Source organism: Hemitrygon akajei, chromosome 9 (assembly GCF_048418815.1).
Source record: "Hemitrygon akajei chromosome 9, sHemAka1.3, whole genome shotgun sequence".
Classification (NCBI taxonomy): Eukaryota; Metazoa; Chordata; class Chondrichthyes; order Myliobatiformes; family Dasyatidae; genus Hemitrygon; species Hemitrygon akajei.
Genome location: NC_133132.1, coordinates 103,010,437 through 103,035,301, shown reverse-complemented (window position 1 = coordinate 103,035,301; position 24,865 = coordinate 103,010,437). Strand labels below are relative to the sequence as shown.

The window sequence follows — 24,865 nt, the reverse complement described above, 5'->3', positions numbered from 1 at the left end:
TTGATAGGGTGGAGTGGCTTTACCTATTTCAGGTTTTGAAGAGGTTCAATTTTGGTCCAGGATTTATTTCCTGGATTAAATTGATTTATCAAGCCCTGGTAGCTGCAGTTTTAACTAATAATCAAATGTCTCCTTACTTTAGATTATATAGAGGTACCCGTCAGGGTTGTCCCCTTAGTCCTTTATTATTTAATTTGGCTTTAGAACCACTTGCTATTGCTCTTAGGGATTCTAATTCTGTGCAGGGTATTGGGAGAGGGGATAAATTACATAAGGTTTCGTTATACGCAGATGATTTATTAGTTTACATTTCAAATCCTAAGAAATCTGTTCCTTCTTACTTTCTCAATAAGCCTTGCAAGGGGTACCTGAAATCCATATACACTATATCTACTACTCTACCTTCATCAATGTGTTTAGTCACATCCTCAAAAAATTCAATCAGGTTCATAAGTCACGACCTGCCTTTCATAAAGCCATGCTGACTATTCCTAATCATATTAGGCCTCTCCAAATGTTTATAAGTCCTGCTTCTCAGGATCTTCTCCATCAACATACCAACTGCTGAGTTAGGACTCACTGATCTATAATTTCCTACACTATCTCTACTCCCTTTCTTGAATAAGGGAACAATATCTGCAACTCTCCAACCCTCCAAAACCTCTCCCGTCTCCATTGATGATGCAAATATCATTGGCAGAGGCTCAGCAATCTCCTCCCCTGCCTCCCACAGTAGCCTGGGGTATATCTTGTCCAGTCCCGATGACTTATCCAACTTGATGCTTTCCAAAAGCTCCAGCACATCCTCTTTCTTAATGTCTGTATGCTCAAGCTTTTTAGTGCACTGTAAGTCATACCTAGTTTTGTGAACCTTTCATAAGCTTTTCTTCTTGACTAGATTTTCTACTGCCTTTGTACACCATGGTTCCTGTACCCTACCATTCTTTATGTCTCATTGGAACGTACCTATGCAGAACGCCACGCAAATATCCCCTGAACATTTGCTACATTTCTGCCGTACATTTCCCTGAGAACATCTGCTCCTAATTTATGCTTCTAACTTCCTGTCTGATAGCTTCATAATTCCCCTTACTCCAATTAGATGTTCTCCTGACTTGTCTGCTCCTATCCCTTACCAATGCTATGGTAAAGGAGATAGAATTGTGATCACTATCTCCAAAATGCTCTCCCACTGAGAGACCTGACACCTGACCAGTTTCGCTTCCAAATACCAGATGAAGTACAGCTTCTCCTGTAGGCTTATCTACATACTGTATCAGAAAACCTTCCTGAACGCACCTATTGAACTCCATCCCATCTAAATTCCTTGTTCTAGGGAGATGCCAATCAATATTGTGGAAGTTAACATCTCCCATCACGACAACCCTGTTGCCCAGAGGAACGTTTTGTTTGATTGTATATATGTACAGTCAGATGACAATAAACTTGAACTTGAAAAATCACCATACTCCATATTCTATGTGTGTTGCTGAGCTGGTTAGATAATTTGCAGATAATTACATAGCTTTGAGCTGTAATCTTTTTGTCAAGTCTGTCACATCAGAACAGTGGAAGTGTGATTGTCTGCTTAGAGTTTGGGCTTGCTTTCAGAAGATCACTGTGTCAGACTGCTCATGTACAATTCTAACTTACCTCAGATGGCTTAGGAAATTCACTGTCCTCGTTGACCTTCACCAGATTTTGTAGATGCACTATGAGGATGAGGATTCTGTGAGGATGCATCAGAGCGTGGTATGGTGACTACAGTGCCCATTACTGCAAGAAACTGCAGAGTTGTGGATGCTGCTCAGTCCATCCTCACCTCAGATAACTTTGTCTACACCTTCTGCTGCCTTGGGGAAAGCAGCCAACTTTATTATAGATCCCCTCCCAGTCATTATCTCTTCTCCTTACTTCCATCAGGTAGAAGATGCATTGAGGATGGTCAGAAACAATGGTGCTTTTCCATGCTAACACTGGACACTGTCAGAACAGTGTAGTAGTATGATCACTCAAATTAAGTATGATGTTGTCCAAAGAGGTTGTCTGTTGGTGGGTCCTCAGGTGGCAGTATGGGTTGCTACAGGATCCACAAATTCTGGTGCACTATGTCATGTGGGAGTGGAATTGAGGCTTGAGGTGACAGGTGATTAGAAACTCAGTGCTACCGAATGCATTACTCTAAGTGTGAGGAAGTGCAAGTGAAGAGCTGCTTCATCTGAAAGGGCCATTTTCATCCCTGGATAGAGGAAAGTGTAGAGGCTCTTAACTTTCACTTCCTGTCTTACAAATAAATAAGTTAAAACAAAAAGACTTCTGCAGATGGAGATCACTAATTGTGGTGCAGATGAGCTGCAGACCAACTGTCTTCTAAGGAAACGGAGCTCCACTCTGAGTTTCATACGGAAAGCTGGAACATAATGTGTCACTGCAAGTTTTGGATTCCTATCTGCATCTGTTGAACTCAGATTCCAGTGGAGTTGAATGTTGTTACTTACAAGTTCCTGTTTAAAGTTTTTGTGCAAGAAGTCATAGAGCACTACTGCCCAGCTAATTCCACACTCATACTGCCCTCTGAGTGAAGAAGTTTCCCCTCAGGTTCCACTTAAGTATTTCATCTTTCAGTGGGTTCCGTTAACGTCATTGTCCAGAATGGCAGCTTAAGTCAATAGCTCCTCTGGAAAAACACATATTTTGCCCCGTTAATCCATCTAATATAAGATCTTTCGAAAACATCTGAACTGATAAGAGAGGCAAGAATGGGGAAAGAGAATGGAGATAAAAAAAAGCATCACTGCGGAGCCTGTGGACGAGAGGGGTGCAGCGAGCGGCTCTCCTACCCAAACGCATAGCAGCAAGGCTGACAATGGGCCTCGTTCAGGCAAAGCGGCAAATATGATAAACATTCTGGAAGAGATACAGGGATTCCAAAAAGATATAAAACAGCAACTAAATGATATCAAGTCAGAGCTTGCCAACGTCAATCAAAAAATAGCGGCGGCAGAGACATGAATTGAGAAAATGGAAGATTGTGTGCAAAACGTGGAACGGATACTAAGTAAGACGATAAAAATATTAAATCAACAAGAAAGTAAACTGCTTGACCGGAAGGGAAGATTACGGTGAAAAAATATCAGGATATACAATGTTCCCAAAGGAATGGAGGGTTTGTCTATGATGGAGTTTGTACGAAAGTTGCTGTGGGACACGCTGGAGATTCCTTTGACTATGGAGCTTGAAATTGAGAGGGTGCATCGTGCGCTCATCCTGCAGCCTACTGGAGACAGAGAAGATAAGCCACGCTCAGTAGTAATTAGATTCCTTCGATACAATAGCAAGGTGGAGATTCTACAAAGGGCCTGGGGAAAGAAGAGGGTGTTTTTGGATGGGAAATTGATATATTTCGATCATGATTACCCATCGGCAGTCCTACAGAAACGTAAAGAATACTCTGCAGTAAAGCGAATATTAAAGCAAGGAAGGATTGGATTCCAGACTCCATACCCTGCTAAACTGCGAGTGTTTTATGAAGATGGGATGCAACTCTATCAGACAATGGAAGAGGCGATTACAGACATGAAGGCCAGAGGGTTGCCCATCAGCGTGACCAAAACGAGGGAAAGTCTGGCTGAGCAGTTATCCTGCTCTGCTTGGGAAATAGTGAGAGAATCGAGAAAGCAGGGGACAGGAGGAGGGTGAGAGGGGGAGGGAAGAGACTGTGAGTTTTCTGAAGACAGCCCTCAACCCTCCAGAAGAACCATAAGGTTTGGCTAACTTTAAAAATGTTGATAAGCTAAATGGAAGTAAAAATAGACAGTGCTATGCCTATCTCGAGAAATAATTATTATAATGTGGATTTTATATTACTCAATTATTCTTTTTTATTCATTCATTCACTCCTTTTTCACCACCTAACTGAGAATATATATTTGACAGGAATACACAGGGAAATCTTTTCTGTGTAATGGATATAGATTTGCTCACTTACTTTTATGGGTACTGCAATGGGGGCCCTCAACTCTCAGGTAGGAGGAACTATCCCCCACAGCTAGATGTTCCCTCTAGCTCAACCCAGGGTCATCTGCTAGAGACCTCAGCCTTGGAATCACACCTTTGTTGCCTTTTTATTATTTGCGTTTCTTGGTTCTTATTTGTTCAGGGAGTAAATCGATTAAGTTTTATTCTGCTAATTTCAATGATATATTGACAGATAAATACCATGCCTAAGGACAAAGCAAAATTCATTTTTAATGTCAGTGGGCTGTTAAATCCAATCAAACGTAGTAGAATTCTATCCAAAATGAAAAAAGAACAAGTCTATGTAGTATATTTACAGGAAACTCTCTTAATTGATAATGAGCATGGAAAACTAAAGAGAATGGGCTTCACTCATTTGTTTTTCTCCTCATATAAATCAGGACATAGGAGAGGAGTTGCTATTCTAATCTCAAGCAAGCTAAGTTTTGAAAAAGTATTCGAAATGGGAGATAAGGGGGGCAGATATATTCTGGTAAGGGGGCATATAGACGGAAATTCAGATACTCTATTGAATATATACGCACCCCCAGGAAGTGATATTAGTTTCTTTCAGAAAATTACTAATATTATGGTAACAGAAACAGAAGGTCTCCTGATATGTGGGGGAGACTTAAATTTACAATTACAACCAAAGTTAGACTCTTCCAGTAGAAAAACCTATGAAACAAAATCCTGGCATAAGGAAGTTAATACACTTTTTGTGGATGTTGGTCTAATTGATATATGGAGGGACCTTTTCCCCAACAGAAGGGGTTACACTCATTATTCTGCCCCCCACCCCAATCTGTATATACAAGAATAGACTATTTCATAACACTTGGAAAAGACAAAGACAAAATAAACACTTGTGGAATTGGTACAATAGATGTAAGTGACCATGCACCTATATACTTAACTGTTGATTTTGACCTACAACCAAAGAATACTATTTGGAAATTAAATTCAAGTCTACTCAATGATCCCTACTTTAAGGAACAAATTAAAAAAGAAATTAGTCTTTATTTAGAATTCAATGATAATGGAGAGGTCCATTATTAAGCACCTGCAGCACCCAGGACATGCCCTTTTCTCACTGTTACCATCGGGGAGGAGGTACAGAAGCTTGAAGGCACACACTCAGTGATTCAGGAACAGCATCTTCCCCTCTGCCATCCGGTTCCTAAATGGACATTGAACCCTTGGACAGTATCTCACTTTTTTTAATACTGTATACACTATTTCTATTTTTGCATGTTTTTAAAATCTATTCAATATGCGAATACTGTAATTGATTTATTTGTTTATTATTATTTTTATTTTATTTACTATTTTTTTCTCTGCTAGATTATGTATTGCATTGAACTGCTGCTGCTAAGCTGACTAATTCATGTCACAGACCAGTGCTAATAAACCTGATTCTGATACCTGCAGCACTCCACTAATTACATGCCTCCAGTCAGAGAGGCAACCGTCTACTGCCATTAAGTCTATTAATGATGTTCCCTTCATTTTATTTTAAAAAGAGTGAAAACAAAGATTGCCTCAAAGTATGGACTGACCTCACAGCCCAGGCTTGTGGACATTATTGCAGCTGTGCCTCCTCAGTACAAAAAGGTGTTGGTGCCAAAACTGAAAGCAAAACCTATACGGACAGCCAGCGGGGTAAGGATTTGTTATGGTGCAAACAAAGAAGTACAAAAGCATACAAGGAGAGCAACTCCTGCTATTTGAATTATTAAATGGCTGAAACAGAGGTTTATTTTGTTTAACCAGTGTGAGTATCTTCACAGTTTGTATGCCTGTTTCCATCTTTCTGTTATGTTATCGTCTTTGATCACTCAAGATTTTATGAACATTTACTTTCTGGACCAAGCAATCAGATTGCTAATCTCCCTTCCTCAAAAACAAAAAAAGTACACTGCCTGACTCACTGTATTTTCATTCACATTGAGATTCAGGAAAAATTTGATCCCCTGTCTGGTAAAATCCATCTGTTTGTCTGTTGAGGGGTTAACGAGAGGATGGAGAAGGTAGAACACATGTATTTACGTGGATTTTGGAACTCTCTCCTGGTACATATCCCTGCAAGTAGGATAAATGCTACATCTGCCACTACACTGCTTCCCGCATCACCACTCTGGCCCCCAAACAGTCCTTTCTGATGAGGCAACACTTCTCCTGTGAGTCTGTCGGGTTTGTCTACTATATCCAGTAATGCCAATGTGGCCTCCTCTGCATCAGTGAGACCTGACATAGATTGGGGGATGGCTTCGTTGAGCACCTTCGCTCAGTCTACCACAACAAGAAGGATGTCCCAGTGGCCCCCATTTCAACATTTCGGTCCATGATGAGGCCACACTCAGGTTGCAGGAGCACTACCTCATACTCTGTCTTGGTAGCCTCCATCCTGATGGCATGAATATCGATTTCTCTAACTTCTGGTAATTTCTCCACCCTCCCCCATCTCCCTTTTTCTATTCCCCATTCTGGCTCCCCTCTCGTCCCTTCTTCTTAACTGCCCATCATCTCCCTCTGGTGCCCCCTGCCTTCCCTTTATTTCATTGTCTATTATCCTCACCTATCAGATTCCTTCTTCTTCAGCCTTTTACCTCTTCCACTTATCACCTCCCAACTTCTGACTGCATCCCCTACCCCACCCACACACCTTCCCTCTCACTGGGCCTTACCCTTCACTTGTTAGCTTGTACCCCTTTTCCTTTCTGCCATCTTATTCTGGCTTCTTAGCCCTTTCTTTCTCGTCCTGATGAAGGGACTTGGCCCAAAATGTTGACTGTTTATTCTTCACTGTAGACACTGCCTGATCTGTTGAGTTTCTCCAGCATTTTGTGTGCGTTGCACAGATATTGAGTTAATGTTTCCTTCTAAACGGAGTAGTGTCCTAAAGTCTAAAGTCCTTCTAAATGGCTTTCCAACTATACCATCAGCGCTCTTTCTCTGATGCTCCCCACCCTGTTGTCTTTTGACTTCATTTTGAATTTTCAGCAGTTTTGCTTCTGGTTTAATTTCTTTGATTGACAGTTGCCTTTCATTTTTGTGTAGGGATGAGATTCCAACATAATGGGGATGATTAAACCTTTGGCTGGGTTACTGGATTTTAATTTTGAGCCATCATCCACTCCTGTAAAAATCTAACTTGAGCTGCTGTTTGTTTCTCATGAGCTCTTTCTCCTCTCTCAATAGATTGCTGTGGTTGCAGTGATGTGTAAACCACACAGATGTCCTCACATCACCTTCACGGGAAACATTTGTGTGTAAGTACCACACTATGAATGTAAAGGTTGTTTGCACCTGCATCAACTCTTACCTTCAACTTACTTGTCAGAGCTTTATATTTGAAACTCGAAAAGTTGGGCACTCCATTAATGATTGAAGCATTTAGTATTAAATGTTAAAGTCGAGCACTCCCTGGGCTGAAAGTTGCTAGATAATGCTATTAGTTTGGCGCTAAATTGCTGACGTTATGCAATTCATAGAGCAAATGAGATTCTGGACTATGTTAGTAAGTACAGCAAAACAGGCCAAGAGCTGCGCAAAGCTTATATGCGACACTATCCAGTCCCAGCTGATGTATAATGCCAGAAACACAAAGAGATTCTGCAAATGCTGGGAAATCCAGAGTAACACACTCAAAATGCTGGAGGAGCTCTACAGGTCGTGCAGCATCTATGGAGAGGAATAAAGAGTCTTATGTTTTGGACTGAGACTGGAACTGATGTATGTACAAGTCTTGATGATGTACAAGTCCTGATGAAGGGTCTTGGCCCAAAATTTTAAGTATTTCGATAAATGCTGCCTGGCCTGCTGAGTTCCTTGAGCATTTATGCCCAACAGTTAGAATTTTTTCTGTCCTCATTAGAAAGGATACAGAAGCTTTGGAGAGACTGCAAGATAGTTTTACTTGATTTAGCTTGGGATCTGGGATTTAGTCCATGGATAGATTATAGGAACTGTAAGTTTCTCCTTGGAGTAGAAGGTTTGTAATATCATGAAATGTGTGAATGAGTAAGCCAAGCAAAGTAAGTTCTGATGACTGAAAGCACTAAAGGGGAGTTTTATGGTGGTCTGCCAGAGAGTTGAAGTGACATAATTTATTGGTAAATGCAGACATTCCATCAAAGAGGAGCATTAGGAGCCTAAAGACATATCCTCAGCTTTTTAGGACAGCTCCTTCCCCTCTGCCATCATGTTTCTGAATGGACAATTAACCAACCCATGAACATTACCTTACTATTTTTGCTCTCTTTTTGCACTACTTAATTAATTTATTTTAAAAATATATTTCTCATTGTAATTTGTAGTACTAACCCTAACCTCATACGTCTTTGGAATGTGAGAGGAAACCCATGTGATCATGGGGAGAATGTACAAACTCATTACAGACAGCTGTGGGAATTGAGCCCCGATCAATTTTACAACTGGCGCTGTAGAGCCTTGTGCTAACCGCTATGCTAACATGCTACCTCAAGATGATTCAGTTACAGAACTGGCTACTTTACTTCAGCAGAGAGCCACAGGAAATAGACAATAAATTGCAGTGAGCAGAAGTACCAAAGCAGTCATATAACTTCTTTCCATTTTATAGAGGGGTTTAAATCTTATTTTGTTAATCTAGGTACTGTCCTGGAGGCCCAGACTCTGACTTTGAATATTCAACCCAGTCTTACACAGGATATGAGGTAAGAGAGCCTTTGGGGCTGTCAGTTTATTGTTATTCGGTGATCATTACTTGATTGATGGCTGCTTTGATTGGCAGCCTCTTGGGATTAAACCTTCCATTAGATAGAAAATCAAAGCTACCAATTCCAGCCAAGAATTTAAAAAAAAAGTCCTGAGCAAGTTACATCAGATTTGCAATTAGAATTAACTGTTTAATCTAAAATCTCATTGAGAATCTGAGCATGAGCACAACAGAAACTTAGCTTTGTGACTCCACTGTTACGAAAACATTTCAGGAATAGATTCCACAAAGAGTTTGCTATGTCTACTTACCAGGACTAGAGGGACAGAGTTCTAGAGAGAAGTTGGATTTTATTCCTTGGTGTGTAGGAGACTGAGAGGTGATCTTATCGAAGTGTATGAGCTCAAGAAGGACATAGAAAAGGTGACTGTCTTTTTCTTGAGTTTGAGGAATCCAAAACTAGAGGCAAAAGGCTTAAATTCAAAGTTCAAAGTAAATTTATTATCGAAGTAAGTATATGTCACCATATACAACCATGAGGTTCATTTTCTTGTGGATATTCACAGTAGAACAAAGAAGTACAATAGAATTAATGAAAAACTACAAAGAAAGAAAGATGGACAAACAACCAATGTGCAAAAGAAGATGGACTGTGCAAATACAAAAGAAACAAAATAATAATAAAATAAATAGTAAATAAATAATACTGAGAACATGAGTTGTAGAGTCCTTGAAAGTGAGTCCATAGGTTTTGGAATCAGTTTAGTGTTGAGGTGAGTGAAATTATCCATGATGGTTCCACAGCCTGATGGTTAAAATTGAGAGGGGAACTTGAAGGTCAATTTTTTTGTAAACTAAGATGGAATAAGCAGCCAGAGGAAGGATTGAAGCAGGTACAATAATAACTTTTAACAGACATTTGGTCAGGTACATGAATTGGAAAGGTTTGGAAAGTGATAGTCCTGACACTGGCAAATGGGGCTAGTCTAAATGGTGCATCTTGGTCAGCACTGGCCAATTGAGCTGAAGGGCCTATTCCCGTGCTGTATGACTTTGTAACTCTGCGTCAGTGCGTCATTCCAGGGGCACGATTTCACAGGTGTTGCCCTTGAATCATTATATACTCTGGTAGAGTGCACTTATTTGTTAATCCATAAGTGATGACTGTAGCCATTTCTCAATACCTCACTGTGTGAGATATTACAAGAAGGTTCCTTTCATGCATGTGCTATCTGTCCATCTAGTTGCCCCTTTAATCTTGTGCTCTTTGCCCCTCAGTACTCTTTTTATTTCTTCTTCCTCCTTTGTTACATGTTTCATTAAGGCACTGATGATAGAGAGAAAGTTTTGGAAACAGGTAGTCTTTTCTGTAGAAAGAGAAAGGTTAGCTTCATTTGTCACGTGCATCAAATGTTACGTACCCCGTAACTGGGTCACTTACCAGCAAAGATAGAGAGGTCCGTTGAAGTCTGATGGTACCATTTTTAACAGTATTTATTAGTAAAAATACACAAAAATAATATCAATGCAAACATACAGATAATATACATTGTCAATACTAAATCTAAAAGTGCGGGTATAATAATAATCAATAAGAAATAAGCTGTATCGTTGTCTAGGGGATAATGAATTGTCCAATGGAAATATACAGTTCAGTGCAGTTTCACAAGCTGCCGTCTTTTGGTTGTGCTGAGTTGCACTTTGTTGGAGAGAGAGAGAAATAGGAATAGAATGGGAACAGTTACCGCTGCGGGTTTTCCAACCTTTATGATTTTGATCCGTCGGGAGTCCCGTTGGTGTGGCCGTTCACTTGTGGCCTCTCCTTTAGCTAAAGCCGTTCTTCCGTGGTGAGGCCGCCAATCCCAGGCAAGGGAAGGACGCACACGAGCCCCCCACCGGCTGTCGCTATTAAGCGCTGTCACGGGATTTCTAGCATTTCTTCTGGTGCGTCTGAGGGGCTGTTCCCACAGACCCTCATTTTATCCTGACTCACAGGGTCTCAGATGTCAATCAGGTTGGGATGATGCAATCCCTCCACCAACCTCCCCCTTGGTTCATTGCCTGGGGCGTCGATGCATCGTCCAGGATGCAATACACAAGTCCGTCTCCAAGAGACAATAGCCGGCATCAATGAGTCCGCCTCTCGGAGGCCAAGACACATTCCACCGCCTTGTGGATTCTGCATGTTTTTCTCTCATTTCCTGGGTCTCCTGAATTGACTCAATAGTGATCTTGCGATTCTCACAAAGGAGGGGGCTACCCCCGCACCCTTCGGCCCCTCAGAGCTGTGGTACATTCATAACACCCCCTTTCTTCAAAGCGTTTTCACCAGCGGTGAAAACGAAGTAGTACAGAGTCTTACAGGATTTTAGAATCTAACACAATACAAAAGCTTTTCTTTTCACTACAGAGTAATACAGTTATACATTCAATTCAGTATCTAGATGGTTACCGATTACAATTGTCACTTCCTTTAATATCTTAACATCTTGTACCCTACTAAAGTCTTGTAGCATCAGACTCCAATTGAATAACCACCTATTTTTAGGTCTTATTTTTCTTTAGCCACTAAAACTAAAGAGTTGTGATCTTAGCTTACGTGTATACTACAACAGTTCATGCAAATACTAATCTTTATGTTGCTTTCAAACTCAACAGGCAGGCTTCCATGGGGGTTGTCTTTTATTATTCACAGGCTTTGTCGAAATCCCTTAAAACCGGTTTCTGCTATTTAAAAATGGCGTCCCCATTAACCCTCGCTTCTTTTCTGGTTAGTTCCCACGTGGGGAGCTTGGGTACCCTGTGAAATAGGCTTTTGCCCCCTTCTTTCATAGGAGTTATTTTATCAACACTGTGTCCCAAACTTAGACCATCTTCTGAATTTCCACCCAATTCTTTAAATTTACGCAAATTGCTAGCTTTCTCTTCAGGACCCTTCAGGCTATTAGTTTTCAGTTCGAACTCTTTGTTCAAGCAGCATTTCAAATTCTGCCTTTTCTCACCACACTCTGGAATAACAATAGCATGGGGGGCCCCGTCATCTTCCAACTCAACCTGTAAGTGATCCGCGGGTTTTAAATTTTTTTCATTCGATTTGGGAACTACATATTTCCCGTTTTCTTCAATGATAATATTCATCTCCCCACGTTTGATCTCCGCATTAACTTTTAACACACCTTCGAGCACAAACACCTGGGAACTCTCACTTACCACTATTACCAAGGTTAACCCTTTCTTCGCTGAACCAAGTCTATCTGACCCACAAGGACTGCATTCCTTTTCAACTGAATCAAATACCTCAGACTTTTTCTGAGCTCCATTACTAGGTTCAGTACCATGTGCATCCACATCTTGGACACACTCAAACGGGACATTTGCCTCTTCCAGGCTTTCAATACCCGTACCCGGTCCAAATTCTAAATTCCCCTGATTCTCCCAGCTGCTCTCTGGGCAACTCCCTTCCGGAGAAAATTCAACCCCGCGGGCTGCAACAACCTCATCTGCCAACCCCGCAGACTTCTTCAAGGTAAGGGCATCCTTTTCATCTAGGACTGCCCTCGTTTCATTATCGGGAACACCTTTAGAATTTCCAACTTCTTCAAACAGTTCTGCCAAACCAGACAGATCATCCATGTCCACCTCTGGACCTTTTAACAGCTTTACCTGTTTCTCATCTCCATTTCGTGCCTCTAGAACTTTTCTCCTCGCTAAGGGCAGGTCTACCTCCTCTCCCTTACTCTCTTTCACTTTACTACCCTCTGTTTTACCACCCTCCAAACCCTCATGATGCAGAGTCGGTAAAAACATCTCGGCCAAATCGATACTGGCCAGATTTAAACTGCTGTCGTTCTCAGCTGCCTTTCTCGACATGCTGCGAGTGACCGCGCATGCGGGATAGATCTTGGAATCTAGGGGCAGAGCCTCAGCACTCACAGGCTGTTTTGTCAGCGTCATTGCCGACCAAACCTTACCACCGGCTAAATCGTTACCCAGAAGGACGTCCGCGTCAGTTCTCAGGAATTCTGATCGCACCCCCATTTCAACTGGTCCAGAGACTAGCTCACAATTCAGAATGATCTTATGCAAGGGCACCATTTCCGTCCCTTTGCCTATTCCTTTCACAGCTACCATTCCCGTCTTGCGACCAAAATCTAGTACCTTACTGCTGATCAATGATAGTTCTGCCCCCGTGTCTCTCCAGATCCGTACTGGAACTGGGGTGCCTCCCTCCCTCACAGACACGGCTCCGTTTGACATACAAGTCTCAGACCCTTCTCGTACTCTGTCTACCCGGGGCTCTCTTGTCGATTTACTGATTACCATGGCACATCCGATAGGGACTGCTGCTTTCCCTTTTCCTGTCTCTTTCTTCGGAGCAAAGCACCTAGATGCAATATGCCCCCCCCCCCCTTTCCACAATTAAAACAGGTCAAGCCCGGAAATCTCTGGCCGTCTTGCCTTTCCCCCTCAATCTTACCACTAGCTCCCGGCGGGCTTTCTCGATCATTCCCACGGTCTCTCTGGGAACTTTTATTCGAGGAAAACTTTGTCTTGTGGGTTAGGGCATATTCATCTGCAAACCTAGCAAATTCTGAGATGGACTTATTCGGCTTCTCATTCAAATACATCCGGATATCCTCCGAAACACAACCTTTAAATTCCTCAATCAGAATTAACTCCCTGAGACGCCAATAATCCTCTTCCACTATCTCTGCTGTGCACCAACGGTCCAAGAGCACACCCTTCTCATAGGCAAACTCGGTATACGTCTGATTCCACCCTTTCTTTAAATTTCTGAACGTTTGTTTATACGCTTCAGGTACTAACTCATAATTCCGGAGAATGGCCGCCTTTACTTTGTCATAACTCTCCTCCTCTTCCTCCTCCATGGACAACGCCGTATATGCCCGCTGTGCCTTCCCTTTTAACACACTTTGTAACAACGGCACCCACTGATCTCTGGGCCACTTCTGATTCACTGCCACCTTTTCAAAAAGCAAGAAATAACTATCAACATCCGTCTCCTCGAACGGAGGTGCTAACCTCAACTCCCGACTAACATTAAACCGCTCCTCTCGGTCTGACCCCTGAACTCGTTGCTCTTGCCTTAACTTCTCCATCTCCAAGTCATGTTTCCTCTGTTTCTCTGCCTCCCTCTCCTTCTCGGCCCTTTGCTTCTCTTTCTCAGCTGCTTCCAGCTTTTTTAACTGAATTTCGTGCTCTCTTTGTTTCTCAGCTCTTTCCTGCTCCCGTTTTACCTCTAACTCCTTTAGCTGGAGCGCATGCTCCCTTTCTCTCTCGGCCCTTTCCTTCTCCTTCTCAGCTCTTTCCTGCTCCCGTTTCACCTCTAACTCCTTTAGCTGGAGCGCATGCTCCCTTTCTCTCTCGGCCCTTTCATTCTCCTTCTCAGCTGCTTCCAGCTGCTTTAACTTAATTGCATGTTCCAACCTTAATTTCTCCAACTCTAACTGAGCAGTCCCACTAGCTGGTACCTTTTCAGGATATTTTCCAATACCTCAGCTGTAAACACATTCTTCCCAATATAATACTGAGTTATTGCCCTTCGCACCTCCCGCTTTTTCATTGACAACCTCACCTCTACGAGGTTTAACCCCTTCGCCAAATTTATCAAGTCTGATTTGGTGGCCGCCTCTAGCACCTCCAGAGTCGGGTTTTTTATAAATTCACCCACATCCATCTTTGCTGGTTTCCCATCTGGCTACCCACATAACCAGATCCAAGTTTGGACTTACAAGCCCGATTCACTGGCCCCCCCAATTTGGTGTCAATCCTGGGACGAGAACCCCAATTGTTACGTACCCCGTAACTGGGTCACTTACCAGCAAAGATAGAGAGGTCTGTTGAAGTCTGATGGTACTATTTTTAACAGTATTTATTAGTAAAAATACACAAAAATAATATCAATGCAAACATACAGATAATATACGTTGTCAATACTAAATCTAAAAGTGCGGGTATAATAATAATCAATAAGAAATAAGCTGTATCGTTGTCTAGGGGATAATGAATTGTCCAATGGAAATATACAGTTCAGTGCAGTTCCACAAGCTGCCGTCTTTTGGTTGTCGCTGTGTTTCACTTTGTTGGAGAGAGAGAGAAATAGGAATAGAATGGGAACAGTTACCGCTGCGGGTTTTCCAACCTTTATGATTTCGATCCGTCGGGAGTCCCGTTGGTGTGGCCATTCACTTGTGGCCTCTCCTTTAGCTAAAGCCGTTCTTCCGTGGTGAGGCCGCCAATCCCAGGCAAGGGAAGGACGCACACAATCCCCCCTCCGGCTGTCGCTATTAAACGCTGTCACGGGTTTTCTAGCGTTTCTTCTGGTGCGTCTGAGGGGCTGTTCCCACAGACCCTCATTTTATCCTGACTCACAGGGTCTCAGATGTCAATCAGGTTGGGATGATGCAATCCCTCCACCAACCTACCCCTCGGTTCATTGCCTGGGGTGTCGATGCATCGTACAGGATGCAATACACAAGTCCGTCTCCAAGAGACAATAGCCGGTATCAATGGGTCCGCCTCTCGGAGGCCAAGACACATTCCACCGCCTTGTGGATTCTGCATGTCTTTCTCTCATTTCCTGGGTCTCCTGAATTGACTCAATAGTGATCTTGCGATTCTCACAAAGGAGGGGGCTACCCGCACCCTTTGGCCCCTCAGAGCTGTGGTACATTCATAACACAAAACATAAAGTAAATGCATCATTTTTATCAAATCAAGTCAACAAGAATTGTGCTGGGCAATCCGCAAGTATCATTATGCTTCTGGCATCGACACAGAATGCCCACATTTCACTAACCCTAATTCATACATCTGGAATGTGGGAGGAAACCAGACTGTCACGGTGAGAAGGTACAAATTCCTTACAGACAACAACAGCAAGAATTGTACTCTGATTTTACAGCTGACGCTGTAAAGCCTTGTGCTATCCGCTACCTTGCTGCGCCGCCCATCACAGAGAAATGGAGATAACTACTGGCAAAAACTGTGGCGCAGTGTAAACAATACCATTAAATAGCTGTTAAATTGAGATAAATGTTACAGCCTGACATGATTTGATGGTGTTAACGAGTGTTTCCACCTGTCCATTAATAATAAAAACAGAAAATGCTACAAAGACTCAACAGGTCAAGCAGCATTGGTGGAAAGAGAAATGTTAATGCTTCAGGTCTAACTTGTTTAACTGCTTGTTCCTGTCTTTATGAATCAGATTGCAAGACCCCGCAACAGATAGTGAGGACTGCTGAAAACATCTTCGGTGTCTCTCTTCCTCCCCTCACTCAGGACATACAGTATATCAGTAGCACAACATACGTGGTACTTCCAGCGTTGTCAAAGACTCCTCCCATCCTTCCTATAATCTCTTTTACCTCCTGCTGTCAGGCAGAAGGTACCACAGCATAAGAACTAGAACTCTCAAGCTAAGTGAAAGCTTTCACCCCCCCGACTGTTAGACTTCTTAACACCCTCTTGCCATCCTATATACGTGTACACCTTTTCTGTAAGCTCTGCTGCCCCCTCCACCCCACTCTCCAACTCACAAGACACATTCTCATCCTGCACTGGTCACTTTTCTTCTTTTGTTGCTCCTGTTTCACATATTTATATGACTGCTTTTTATATATACATAATACTGCAAGTAACATTTTACTGTGTCATGTAAACACACACTTGCACTTTATATCAACCTGTCAATCTTCAGGCCACACCACTAGTGCTAATATTATTTTGGGTTTGTATGTGCTGGAGTGTAACTAAATGACTATGTGTACTGTGTTTGCACCTTGGCCCCAGAGGAATGATGTTTTATTTAGCTGTATACATGACAATAAACTTGAACTTGGTGTTGGATCCCTGATCTGAAATGTTAACCGTTTCTCTTTCCACTGTTGATGCCTGAACAGTGTTCACAGAAATTTCTGCTTTTTGTTTCACATTTCCAGCATCAGCAAATTTTGCTGATTCCCACCTTGCCATTATTTTCCTATCGTTTTGGAACTTGATTTGGCTTTGTTTACATCTTTCCCATTATTTCCTTCAAACAGCCTACCTCAATGCGAGCTATTCGTGCAAGATATGACCCCTTCTTACAGACAAGGCACCGTGTGGAGCAGGTACGTGGAGTGAGAGACCAATTCTAATGTTATACTTGGTTGGTTTGTTTATTATTATTGTCATGTACTGAGATACAATACATGTCTTGCATACTGTTTGTACAGATCAATCCATTACTCAGTGCTTTGAGGTAAAACAAGAACAATGCAGAATAAAATGTAAAAGTCACAGCGAAATTACAGTGCAGGTAAACAACAAAATGTAAGGACATAACGAGGTGGACTGTGAGGTCAAGACTCCTTATTGCAATGTGTAACCTTTCAATAATCTTATAACAATGGGATAGAAGCTGTCCTTGACCCTGGTCGTACGTGCTTTTAGGTTTTTGTATCTTCTGCCAATGGAAGAAGGAAGAAGAGAGAATGTCCGGGCTGGGTGGGTGGATTGGGGGCGGGGGAGGGGGTGGCTTTGATAATGCTGGCTACTTTATTGAGGCAGTGAGAAGTAGAGTCATGGTTCATGGACAGTGGCTTCCATAATATTTTGAGTTGTATCCACAACTGTCTGCAATTCTTTTCTGGTCACATGCAGAGCAATTTCCATACCAAATTATGATGCATCCAGACAGAGTGCATCAATAAAAATTTGTAAGAGTTGATGAGGACATACCAAATTTCTTTAGCCCCCTGTGGAAATAGAGGTTCTGGTGAGTCTTCTTTGTCATGACATCAACATGGTTAGACCAGGATAGGCTATTGGTGATGTTTACTCCTAAGAACTTGAAACTCTCAACTTCGATATAGTTGATATAGACAGAAGCATGAACCATATAACCATAGAACATTACAGCACAGAATCAGGCCTTTTGGCCCTTCTTGACTGTGCCGAACCATTTTTCTGCCTAGTCTCACTGACCAGCACCTGGCCCATATCCCTCTATGCACCTCTCATCCATGTACCTGTCCACAAGTTTTTCTTAAATGTTAAAAGTGAGCCCGCATTTACAACTTCATCTGGCAGCTCATTCCACATTCCCACCACTCTCTGTGTGAAGAAGCCCCCCCCCCACCCCAATGTTCCCTTTAAACTTTTCCCCCTTCACCCTTAACTCATGTCCTCTGGTTTTTTCTCCCCTAGCCTCAGTGGAAAAAGCCTGCTTGCATTCACTCTATCTATACCCATCATAATTTTACATACCTCTATCAAATCTCCCCTCATTCTTCTACGCTCCAGATGGACTTTTGACTTCAAAATCTACCTCATTATGACTGTACACATTATTGTTTACCTGCACTGGTGTTGCACTTTATTCAACATTGTTATTGTTCTTCCTTGTACTACCTCAATGCACTGTGTACAAATTGATCTGAATGAACAATATGCCAACACAAGCTTTTCACTGTATCTAAGTACGTGTGACAATAATTAACAATTTTCAATACCAATGACCACTTCTTTTGTTTTGCTGACATTGTGGGAAAGTTGTTGTCATGACACCATGCCACTAAGTTGTCCATCTCCTTCCTGTTCCTAAGTTTCTCCTTCCTATAAACCATAAGACGTGGAAGCAGAATTAGGCCATTCGACTCATCGAGCCTGCACTACCATTCCATCATGGCTGATTTATTTTCCCTCTCAACCCCATTCTCCTGCTTTCTCCCTGTAACATTTGGTACCCTTACAAATCAAGAACCTATCAATCTCTGCTTTAAATATACCCAGTGACTTGGTTTCCACAGCTGGCCATGGCAGTGAATTCCACCGATTCACCCCCCCACCGGCTAAAGAAATTCCACTTCATCTCTGTTCTAAAAAGATGTTCTTCTAATCTGAGAGGATGTGCCCTCTCTACATCCACTCTGTCTTTGCCTTCCGATATATTCTGACTCATCATTATTTGAGATACTTGAGTATAAGTGTGATCTGGATATACATAGAGCTGTTTTTTTAAAATGATTTTCCTCTAAGTGATGTCACTCTTCTCTCACCCCAAAACTAGATCTTCCTTTTCCACCCCCTTTGGCTATGCTTATTGGCCATGCTTTCATTTTCTCCTGCCTGTCTTGCTCGGTCCATCAAACAGCCCACCTTGATCACCCTCCATTTTCTCTACTGTCTCCACCCAGGTCATTTGATTAGTATAACCTTGGGAGATCCCATAAATGCTTCTTCAGGAAGCTGAATAAGTTTAGCCAAAGGTACCTTTAAAAAAGTGGTTGTGATAGGATGTGGGATTCAGTTTTTTTGTGAATGTGAACATGTGAATCTTGTGAAAAGTTTGCCAATATAACTGAAGCCCATTTCATTGAAGTATTTTTACTCATAGCCACATATAGGAAGTTAGATTGTTTTTAGTTGAACTAACCCATTATTACAATTTACTCTGTCTGATCTATTTAGCTGAAACAATTGGGCCATAGTGTGGACAAAGTCGAATTCATTGTGATGGGTGGGACATTCATGGCACTCGGAGAGGAGTACAGGGATTACTTCATCCGGAGCCTACATGACGCCCTGTCTGGGCACACCTCCAACAGTGTGGCAGAGGCTGTCAAGTAAGTGTCACAGAGTATTAGAAACAGGCCTTTCAGCCCATCCAGCACATACCGACCTGACCTTTTTCCTAATCGCATCCTTCCAAACCTCTCTCATCCTTGTACCAGCATTACAGGTAATCATCACACTTAACTAAACTGCTTTGATACCATTGTACTTGTCTCAATCACTACAAGATTCAAGCTTATTTGTCATGTGTACATCGAAACATACAGTGAAATGCGTCATTTGCATTAACAACCAACATACCCAAGAGTGTTGAGTGGAGCCTGTAAGTGTCACCACACATTTACATTTCTTTGGATTCATGCTCTGAATTACCTCCCTTACTATAAGTCTGTAAGACATAGGAGCAGAATTAGGTTATTCAGCCCATCGGGTGCTCCACCGTTTGATCATGGCTGATTTATTATCCCTTTCAACCCTATTCTCCTGCCTTCTTCCTGTAGCCCTTGACACCCAGACAAATGTACCTCTGCTTTAAATATATTCAATGACTTGGCCTTCACAACTGTCTATGGCAATGAATTCCACAGATTCACGACCCTCCAGCTAAAGAAATTCATCCTCATTTCTGTTCTAAGTGGATGTTCCTCTAATTTGAGGTTGTGCCCTCCAGTCCTAGGCTCACCCAATATAGGAAACATCCTCTTCACATCCACTCTGTCTAGGTCTTTCAATATCTCATAGGTTTCAATGAGGTCCCTCTTAGTTCTTCTGAATACCAGTGAGTACAGGCTCAGACCCAGAAATTGGTTATCATATGCTAACTCTTTCGTTCCTGGAATCATTCTCGTGAACCTTCTGTGTACCCTCTCCAAATCAACTTGCAAGTTAACCTTTAGGGAGTCCTATTCAAGTACTCCTTAGTCCTTTTGCACCTTTGATTTCTGAATTGTATCCCAATTAAGAAAATAGTCTGCGCCTTTATTCCTTCTACCAAAGTGCACGACCATACACTTCACTGTACTACATTCCATCTGCCACTTTTGCAGTCTTTTTGCAGACTCCCTGCTTCATGAACACTACCAGCCCCTCAACCTATCTTCGTATCGTACACATACCTGGCCACAATCCACCAATTCCATCATCCAAATCAATGACATATAATGTTAAAAGAAGATGTCCCAGCACTGACCGCTGCAGAATGCCACAGGTCACTAACAGCCAACCAGAAAGGAATCCTTCATTTGCACTCTCTGCCTCCTGCCAATCAGCCAATGTTCTATCCATGCTAATATCTTTCCTATACCATGGGATCCTGTTAAGTAGTCTCATGTATGATACCTTGCCAAAGACCTTCTGAAAATCCAAGAAAGCAACATCCATGGACTGTTTATCCTGCCATTATTTCCTCTGAGAATTCCAACAGAGTTGTCAAACAAGATTTCCCCTTACGGAAACCATGCTGACATTGGCCTATTTTATCATGTCCCTTCTAGTACCCCAAACCTCATCCTTTATGATAGTCTCCAACATTTTCCCGACCAATAAAGTAAGGCTAACTGGCCTATAATTTCATTGTCAACGTTTCAGGCCGAGACCCTTGGTCAGGACTCAGCCCAAAACTTCGACAGTGCTTCTTCCTATAGAAGCTGCCTGGCCTGCTGTGTTCCACCAGCATTTTGTGTGTGTTGCTTGAATTTCCAGCATCTGCAGATTTCCTCGTGTTTGCTCTATAATTTCATGTCTTTTTTTTTGTAATTTATTTTTTATTGAAGTTTATCATCAAACATTTCCATAAGATGTATTTCAGATACTGTACATATATATCATATAGTCATATTTGTCACAAATCTCCACATAATAATTATCTGAGGTATACACTCATAGAAATAAAGAGCAGAGTGACAATTGCAATTTTCCAGTCCTCTGGTACCGTTCCCGAATCTAGCAATTCTTGAAAAATCATTACTAATACCTCCACAATCTTTTTTGCTACTTCTTTCAGAACCTTGGGGTATAGTCCATCTGGTCCAGGTGACTTACCTACCATCAGACCTTTTAGTTTCCCAAGCACCTTGTCTTTAGTAAAAGCAACTTCTATCCCTTGACACTCTCACAGTTCTGACATTCTGCTTGTGTCTTCCACAGTTAATATTGACGGAAAATACTTAAGTTCGTCCGCCATTCTCAAGTGTAATTTTTTAGCAGTCCAATATCCATTCTCATCTCTCTTTTACTCTTTATAAATCTGAAAAAAATATTTTCTCATATATTATTCACTAGCTTACATTCCTATTTCATTTTTTCTCACTTTATGGCTTTTTAGTTGCCTTCTATTGGTTTTTAAAAGCTTCCTAATCCCTTATCTTCCCACTAATTTTTGCAATATTATATCTCTTTTGCTTTTATGCTGCTTTGACTTGCCTTGTCAACTGTGGTTGCCTCATCCTGCCTTTAGAATACTTCTTCATCTTTGGGGTGCACTAATTTCCCCAGAAACTCCAGCCATTGCTGTTCTGCCGCTATTCCTACTAGTGTCCCCTTCCAATCAACTTTGGCCAGCTCCTCTCTCATGCCTCTGTAATTTCCTTTACTCCACTGTAATACTGACGCACTGACTTCATCTTCTCCCTCTCACACTACAGAGTGAATTCTATCAAAATTATGACCACCACCTCCAAAGGATTCTTTTACCTTAAGTACCCTGATCGAATCTGGTTCATTACATAACACCCAATCCAGAATTGCCTTTCCCTTATTGGGCTTAATCATGAGCTGCTCTAAAAAGCCGATATGTAGGCATTCCACATATTCCCTCTTGTGATCCGGTACCAACCGGATTTTCCCAATCTATTGAAATCCCCCATGACTATTGCAATATTGCCCTTTTTACATGTCTTTTCTACATCCTGTTGTAATTTGTATCCCATAGCCTGGCCACTGTTCGGAGGCCTGTATATAACTCCCATCTTTGTCATTTTATCCTTGCAATGTCTTAACTCTACCCACAAGGATTCTACATCTTCCAATCCCATGACACCTCCTTCTAAGGATTTGATTTCATTTTTAACCAATAGAGCTACTACACGCCTTCTGCCTACCTGCCTGTCTTTTTGTTACAAGGTGTAACGTTGGATGTTAAGCTGCTAACTGTAATCTTCTTTCAGCCATAACCCAGTGATGTCCACAATGTCATACTTGCCAAATGAAAACAGGTCATCTACCTTATTCCATATACTGTGTGCATTCGAATATAACACCTTCAGTCCTGTATGCATCACCCTTTTTGATTATGCACTCATGTTACACTTCAACTCATTCCACCAACTTCAATTTTGTCTTATCATCTGCCTATCCTTCCTTGCAGTCTCACTACACACTACATCTAGTCTTATACCAACTGCCCCATCTTCAGCCCTATCACTCTGGTTACCATCCCAAAGCCAAATTAACTTAAACCCTCCCCAACAGGTCTAGCAAACCTGCCTGCAAAGATAGTGGTCCTCCTCAGATTCAAGTGTAATCTGTCCTTTTGTTCAGGTCATACCTTCCCCAGAAGAAGTATTCATTTGCCAAATCATCTTATTGTGCATGGCACAGTGAGGGTACCCTTATTACCCTTAAGGGTACTCATAGTATCCTTAATACTCTGAGCATTAAAACAAACATGTCAATCTGTCTGTTCCATTGTGTACATTGACTTGCTCCTGTCTGTCCTTTCTCACAGATTTACTGGTCTGTATATCTACTTTCCTCTGAATCCCTCCTCTTTCTCACCTGGTTCCCATTCCCCAGTGCCAAACTAGTTTAAATTTTTCATGAGTAACACCAATGAACCTTCCAGCCAGGATCATGGTTCCCCTCTAGTTTGGACCCAAACTGTCCCCCTTGTTCAGGTCACCCCGACCCAGAAAAGATTCTGGTGTTTCAAGATTGCTTATTGTCATAAATACAATAGATTCTCCAGATGCTGGAAAACCAGTGTAGCACATATTAAACGCTGGAAGAACTCAGCTGGTCAGGCAGCATCTATGGAAAGGAATAAATAGTCAACGTTGTTGGCTGAGTCCCTTTATCAGGACTAGAAAGGAAGGAGGAGGAAGAAGTCAGAATAAGAAGGTAGGAGGAGGGGAAATCGTACAAGCTAGTTGGTGATAGATGAAAACATGTGGGAGGGGAAGGAGGATGAAGGGGAGGTGATAGGTGGAAAAGATAAAGAGCTGGAGTAGAGAGAATCTGATGGAGAGGAGAGTGGATCATGGGAGGAGGGTACCTGGGAGAGTGAAAGACAAGTGTGGAGAAGAGATGGGAGCTAAAGTGGGGAATGAAGGAGAGGGGAGAGATATTACCAAAAGAGAAATCAATATTCATAGCATCAGGTTGGAGGCTACTCAAACAGAATCGGAGGTGTTATTCCTCCAACCTGGGAGTGGCCTCGTCGTAGCAGGTTGAACTAACATGTTGGAATGGGAATGAAGTTTGGAATTGAAGTGGTTTGCCACAGGAAAATCCTGTTTGTTGTGAATGGAGTAAAGATGCTCGACAAAGCGGTGCTCCGATCTACACTGGGTCACACTAATGCAGAGGAAGCCACATCAGGAGCACTGGATATGACAGACGGTCCCAACAGATATTGCCGTCACCTGGAAGGATTGTTAGGGGCCCAAATGGAGGTAGGGAAGGAAGTGAATGGGCAGGTGTAGCACTTTTTCCGCTTGCTGGGATGTGCCAGAAGGGAGATTAGTGGGGAGGGATGAATGAACAAGGGAATCACAGAGGGAGCAATCCCAGCAGAAAGTGGAGAGTTGAAGAGGGGAGGTAAACTTATGTTTGGTGGTCAAATCCCATTGAAGATAGCGGGAGTTGCAGAGAATAATGTGCTGGATGTGGAGGCTCATGGGGTGGTAGGTGAAGACAAGAGGTACTTCATCCCTGTTAAGGCAGCAGGAAAATGGGATGAAGGCAGTTTTATTGAAATGGAGGAGATTAATCCTATAAAACACATTGTACAAATAACTTTTGATTATGACCATATATGCAGTACATAAGATTAGTTTATATTCACATAATGTGGGATGTAGTGGGGTTGTTTAATAGCTGATGGTGCTGATCAGCCTGACGGCTGGTGGGAGATAACTGTTTGTGGAAGATATCCAAGAACCTAAAATCCCGTCCCCTGCAGCAGTCATACATTCATCTGTACTGTCTTTCCATCCATTCCTTTACTGGCACCTGAAGTTATGTGTAAATTCAGCTGTGACTTACACTAAAATCCCATCAGAAATCAGAAACCATTCTAAAACTGTTAGAAAAGTTTATTTTGCAGCATTGATTCATGCTGCAGTGTTAGATGCCACCATCAAAATTTTGATAACTTTTCAATTCAGCTACCAAAATAACAAATCTGTAGATTCTATTTGGTCATTGATTCTGATTTAAGATTTATAATTTTCCATTTTTTCTAGTTACGGTACTCTTAATGTTTCTCTTAATCCATTTGTAAGTTCTCTTTCGGTTCCTCTAGTGCATGAACTTGATATGGTTCATTATTTTTTGACTGAAGAGCATTGG

At 42.0% G+C, this 24,865-nt stretch overlaps 1 protein-coding gene across 1 annotated transcript in view; it reads left to right on the top strand.

The window, feature by feature from the left end:
* Window positions 1-24,865, top strand: part of elp3 (elongator acetyltransferase complex subunit 3) — a 120,066-nt gene that overhangs the window by 11,326 nt on the left and 83,875 nt on the right. Inside the window, exons 3-7 of the mRNA XM_073056692.1 lie at window positions 5,541-5,679; window positions 7,219-7,289; window positions 8,651-8,714; window positions 16,783-16,851; window positions 19,193-19,347. Coding sequence (XP_072912793.1) covers window positions 5,541-5,679; window positions 7,219-7,289; window positions 8,651-8,714; window positions 16,783-16,851; window positions 19,193-19,347 — 498 coding nt within the window. The remainder of the gene's footprint in view (window positions 1-5,540; window positions 5,680-7,218; window positions 7,290-8,650; window positions 8,715-16,782; window positions 16,852-19,192; window positions 19,348-24,865) is intronic.